General features: G+C 42.3%; 1 protein-coding gene across 1 annotated transcript; it reads left to right on the plus strand.

Moving 5' to 3' along the window:
• Window positions 1-915: 915 nt before the first annotated feature.
• Window positions 916-3,919, plus strand: LOC306914467 (fatty acid-binding protein, intestinal-like). The gene is made up of 4 exons (XM_079491502.1): window positions 916-1,069; window positions 2,247-2,419; window positions 3,119-3,226; window positions 3,390-3,919. The coding sequence occupies exons 1-4, from the start codon at window positions 1,003-1,005 to the stop codon at window positions 3,438-3,440; spliced, it is 399 nt and encodes a 132-aa protein (XP_079347628.1). The 5' UTR covers window positions 916-1,002; the 3' UTR covers window positions 3,441-3,919.
• The last annotated feature ends 780 nt before the right edge of the window (window positions 3,920-4,699 follow it).

Genomic DNA, 4,699 nt, shown 5'->3' on the forward strand with positions numbered 1-4,699 from the left:
GGCTATACCTAAAGGCAAGCCCATTAGACCCCCTACATTATAGACATGGTCGGTCTCTCTCTCTCTCACTCCACTCGAGGACATCTGTAGCTGGTGATGTTATTTAATTTTATATAGATTTAGAGGCATTTAAGTAACAGCCTTGGCTTCATGAGGTGTGAACAATGTATTCAGTATTCTGTGTCCCACACACCATGCCAATAATTCCAATGACTAAAATGTCCTCCAGAGAATGCAGTTAGGCTATAGTACACCATTGTCATGGACATGTAGTGAAAGTGATAATGTGTAGCACCAAATTCTACCAGGTCAGCCTCAGACCTGGTAGAAGGACACATACAATTCAATGTCACATATGTATGTTTTTGCTGTATAAACTAGCCAAGAAGAACTCGTCACCACTGTCAATGGGGAAGTCCCATTATAACTCATTGTCATGCAAGGCACGGTGTGGGGAGAGAGGGGTTGGAATGAGAATGGAGAGGGGCTGGGGTGGGACATTGAATGAGTGAGAGTGTAACAGAACGAGAGGGAGAGAGAGAGAGAGAGGGGCCTGGGTGAGCGAATGCCATGGGCAACAAACAATGCAGTAGACCCACTTGCTCCCCCCCACCCCCCCTCCTCCCTTACGGAACAGTGGCTCAGTGTTATGCCCGTATACGAGGTCGACTGAGGGGAGCTGCCCTTTGCCTTATTTATCAGTGGATCCTTGAGGCCGTGCGACAATCGGCCTACATTACACACAAGCTTTAAACGGCAGACAGATAATCAGGACAATAAAAAGGAGAGCATCTCCCATGCCAACCCTAGCTGGGACGGACAGGGTGGGGATGGGAATTGTGGGTATGTGTGTGTCAATTGGAGGAGGGAAGGGGAGGTGTGGGGGTTGAAGAAGAGGAGGAGAGGGGAGGAGTTTATATATAAAGGAAGGTCATTGGGCATTTGGAATCCCACGGTCTGTCAGCATCTCAGCACCTGCTACAACGCTTCGACCCTGCAGCCATGGCGTTTAACGGAACCTGGAAAGTTGAGCGCAGCGAGAACTATGACAAGTTCATGGAGGAGATGGGTGAGTTAAGTGACTCATAGCATGTGTGTACGTGTACAGAGTATGTCTGCGTGTCTTTCACATGCCCCACAGTGCACATTATGCAACTCTATATCAGTATTATGTAACTCTATTCCCTGGTTCAATAGTTTTACCTACTGTTTGGAATTTTAATGGTGGCATCTCTTATTTATGAGGCCATCTTGTTGGTTCAACGTGTGTGTGTGTGTGTGTGTGTGTGTGTGTGTGTGTGTGTGTGTGTGTGTGTGTGTGTGTGTGTGTGTGTGTGTGTGTGTGTGTGTGTCTGTCATCATAATGCATTAGAGCTATGGGACTTTCAATTAATTGCCCTCGCATGAAATGCAGACCAGCCTCTCGACTTCTGCTAAAATAAAAAGAACGTTTTCACCAATACAAAGACGGTTTTGGTCATTAGAAAGACTACTTTCCCCGGTGGATGCACTCTGAGCCCCACACCACACGTATAAAATTAACTTTTTGTCCAGAAAGCGATTTTCTTTTCACCAAAATGAAAAATCTTGCCAATGGGATTTTCTCTTGGCAATATCGGTAGATGGTGCAGTGGAGTAACTAAAAGTCTTTCATGCGAGGGAAATTCATTGAAAGTCCCATAGCTCTAATCTAATGCAACGGCAGCAACGGCATTAGGGCTATGTACAGTATGGACCAGAGCTAACTGCAAGTGTGGACTAGTTTGAAACATGATTAATGTCTAATAGTAAAACAGGAAGGCATGTTGATAATCTGGTTTAGTACTTGGAAGGCATATTGGCGCTGCTCTGCGGCGACATGGGCATAAGGGCTACGCCTATACGGGGCCCTTTGTCTAAGACAAATTTCTTCCTCGGGAGACAAATAATAAAGAACCTTGAACCTTGATAGCATAGTGGGGACAAAATAATACTAGACATTTGATTACTAGGCCAATATAGCCTACAGGCCAGGCAACACTAGAGTATATGACATTTACAACTGGTTTCTGTACTGTATAACTTGTGGCCACAAGCCTTAAGGCAAGCTCGGGAGGCGTTGTGTAAACATGCAGACAGCAGACCTACTATAGGCCTACCGTACTTTCAAAGCATGTCTTCAAAATAGCAGTGCATAGTTTGTTGCAGCCAAGTATATTGTCAGACATTCCCTGAAATGTTTCCATGCTTGCCTGTTGTTCAACCAGGTGTTAATGTAATGAAGAGGAAGCTTGCGGAACATGACAACCTGAAAATCATCATTGAACAGACAGGGGACAAGTTCCACCTCAAGGAGTCAAGCACCTTTCGCACCAAAGACATCGATTTCACCCTGGGTGTCCAGTTTGACTATGCCTTGGCAGATGGCACCGAAGTCTCAGTGAGTATCGTTGGTGTTTACGCATGCAAGTCAGTGCTTTGCTCAAGGCCATTGCCACTAGAGGTACTGTAGGTGGAATTGAGACAAAAAAGCACAACAGTTTCTGCCATCAAACTCGGAAAAAAGTAGATAAGCCTACTATAACTGCTGAAAAAAACTATATTGAGAAGTTTAGATTCACTTCCATCTTGATGCTAGAAGCCTATTTGTCCAAAACTGAGCAGTATGAAAGTGCCTAAACAGCTAAATCCAGAGTGACAATGACCCTTTGAAAGATCCACAAGGATCTATTTGTACACTTTCACAGACACTTAAGGCTCATACATAGTCTGGATTTTCGGTGGTGAGGTGACCACCGAACTACAACATGACGTCACGAGCCGCGGTGAAGAGCAAACCACCGCCACCGCTCCAGCCCTTCTCTCTGTTTTTACTCACCACCGCTCAACGTTATTTCAGCTCCGGTGGTCAGCTCACCACCAGAGCGGTGGTCACCTCACCACCGAAAATCAAGACTATGAATAGGCCTTTACACTCTTATGTCACTGTGTACTCGAATATGTATGCACAGTGCACACAACAACCTAGTGCAGCTCAACACACCATACACACTGGAATAAACTCAATTCAAGCATCTTAGTTTCCCCTACTGTCATGTTATGTGTCTACATAATTATGTATCCATTATATCTCTGCCAGGGTTTGTGGGAGATGGATGGGGACATGCTGAACGGAAAATTCACCAGAAAAGACAACAGTAAAGTTTTGACCACCACTCGATCTCTGGTTGGAGGAGAGCTTGTACAGGTTCGGATTTGTTCTATTCAAATTTTTATTTTTCACATGTTCACCCTGTTTTGGTGGAGTTTTTTTTATTTTGCTATTGATCTATATTTGGGAGATTTCTTCTGAGTGCAATTAACAACAGTCTTGTAGTTTTTGTTCACAAACATTCCTCTTTTCCTCGCAGACATACAACTACGAGGGAGTGGATGCCAAGAGGATTTTCAAGAAGCAATAAAGTCCAGGGATATTTCACATTTAGGTCTTTAGGTTTTTCTAATAATTAGACTAGATCAAGTGTATTTCTGACATACCTCAACCCCTTATAGACAAACTTTGAAAAATGTTTGGGAGAAGTACTGAATTAGGACCACTGATTTCAAGTGCATGACACAGCGCGTTCGCTGGGCCTTTCAGTTCATTACTATGCTGGCTAAACTGTTTCCACACCATGGACCAAGGTCGGATCTAAATTAAATCAATCTAACAACAGAGATGAATGATGGATACATTGTGTTTTAGTCTGGGGCTAAGGTTAATGCCTGTCTGGGAAACTGGACCCCAGAGGAGGTCGCTTGGCAGCAACTTTAAACCTGCTCTAGAAACCTAATTTTCCCCCTGTTGTGCAACAATCCGGTCCAGGGTGTCACAAATATTGGAAGTCATTTTGTACTAAAGGTTTTGATATATGTGGTGGTATTTCACAATAAAAAAAAGTATTTTGTGTGCCAATTATTATGTATTCATTTGTTTGTAGACACATTTTGAGCTTTTAGTGTACACTTCATGGCCAAAAATACATTTTTACACTCTCACATGGGAGAAAACATTTCTTACTGGCCAAAATGTATTTGTGATATATTATATCATAATACAATATAATTTATCATGTGATATACATTTATCGACAGGGTCCACAAAATACAGAATAACTGCATTTCTTTTTGTGAAACCTATTTAAATGAAATATATGTTTTGCAGGTTATAACACGGGTACATTATACAAAACAAATGCTTATCGGTTACATGCTGTAGCGCCATGAAACACAACATAGGCTACATACTGCACATGCAAACACCATTCAAACCAGAAATTTAAACGAGCCCAGGCACAATTTCAACCAAAAGAGGGCGCCATAACCCAATGCAATAATTGGCAGAAGTAGGAACTCATGGGTGTCACACAGAGAAGTGAGTTCTCTTTTATTAAACTATTTTTTGATTGATTGATTGAAATATGTATTAACAGTTTGCAGAATTACAGTACATTTCAAGCACAAACTCAATACAAAGACTGTTAACTGTGAGTGGACTACCCAATTAAGCATTACACTTGTTTACAAGAGGGTCCACCATGTTCAATTCATCAAAACATTTAGAGACGTACAAATAGACACTTCTATATAGTCAAAGAACAGAACAGGAATTCATCATTTGTAACTCATTTGTAACTAGTACCTTGCTGTCTCCTGAGGAAAGTGTGTTCTTAACAGTACT

The sequence above is a fragment of the Electrona antarctica genome (assembly GCF_951216825.1).
Source record: "Electrona antarctica genome assembly, chromosome: 21".
In the NCBI taxonomy this organism is placed as follows: domain Eukaryota; kingdom Metazoa; phylum Chordata; class Actinopteri; order Myctophiformes; family Myctophidae; genus Electrona; species Electrona antarctica.

What these genes read in the sequence shown, in the direction of transcription:
- LOC306914467 (XM_079491502.1), top strand. Translation starts at nt 1,003, where the DNA reads ATGGCGTTTAACGGAACCTGGAAAGTTGAGCGCAGCGAGAACTATGAC. An exon ending in CAGATGGCACCGAAGTCTCA is followed by an intron (nt 2,420 to 3,118) that starts GTGAGTATCGTT and finishes TATCTCTGCCAG; the next exon opens with GGTTTGTGGGAGATGGATGG. An exon ending in TTGGAGGAGAGCTTGTACAG is followed by an intron (nt 3,227 to 3,389) that starts GTTCGGATTTGT and finishes TTTTCCTCGCAG; the next exon opens with ACATACAACTACGAGGGAGT.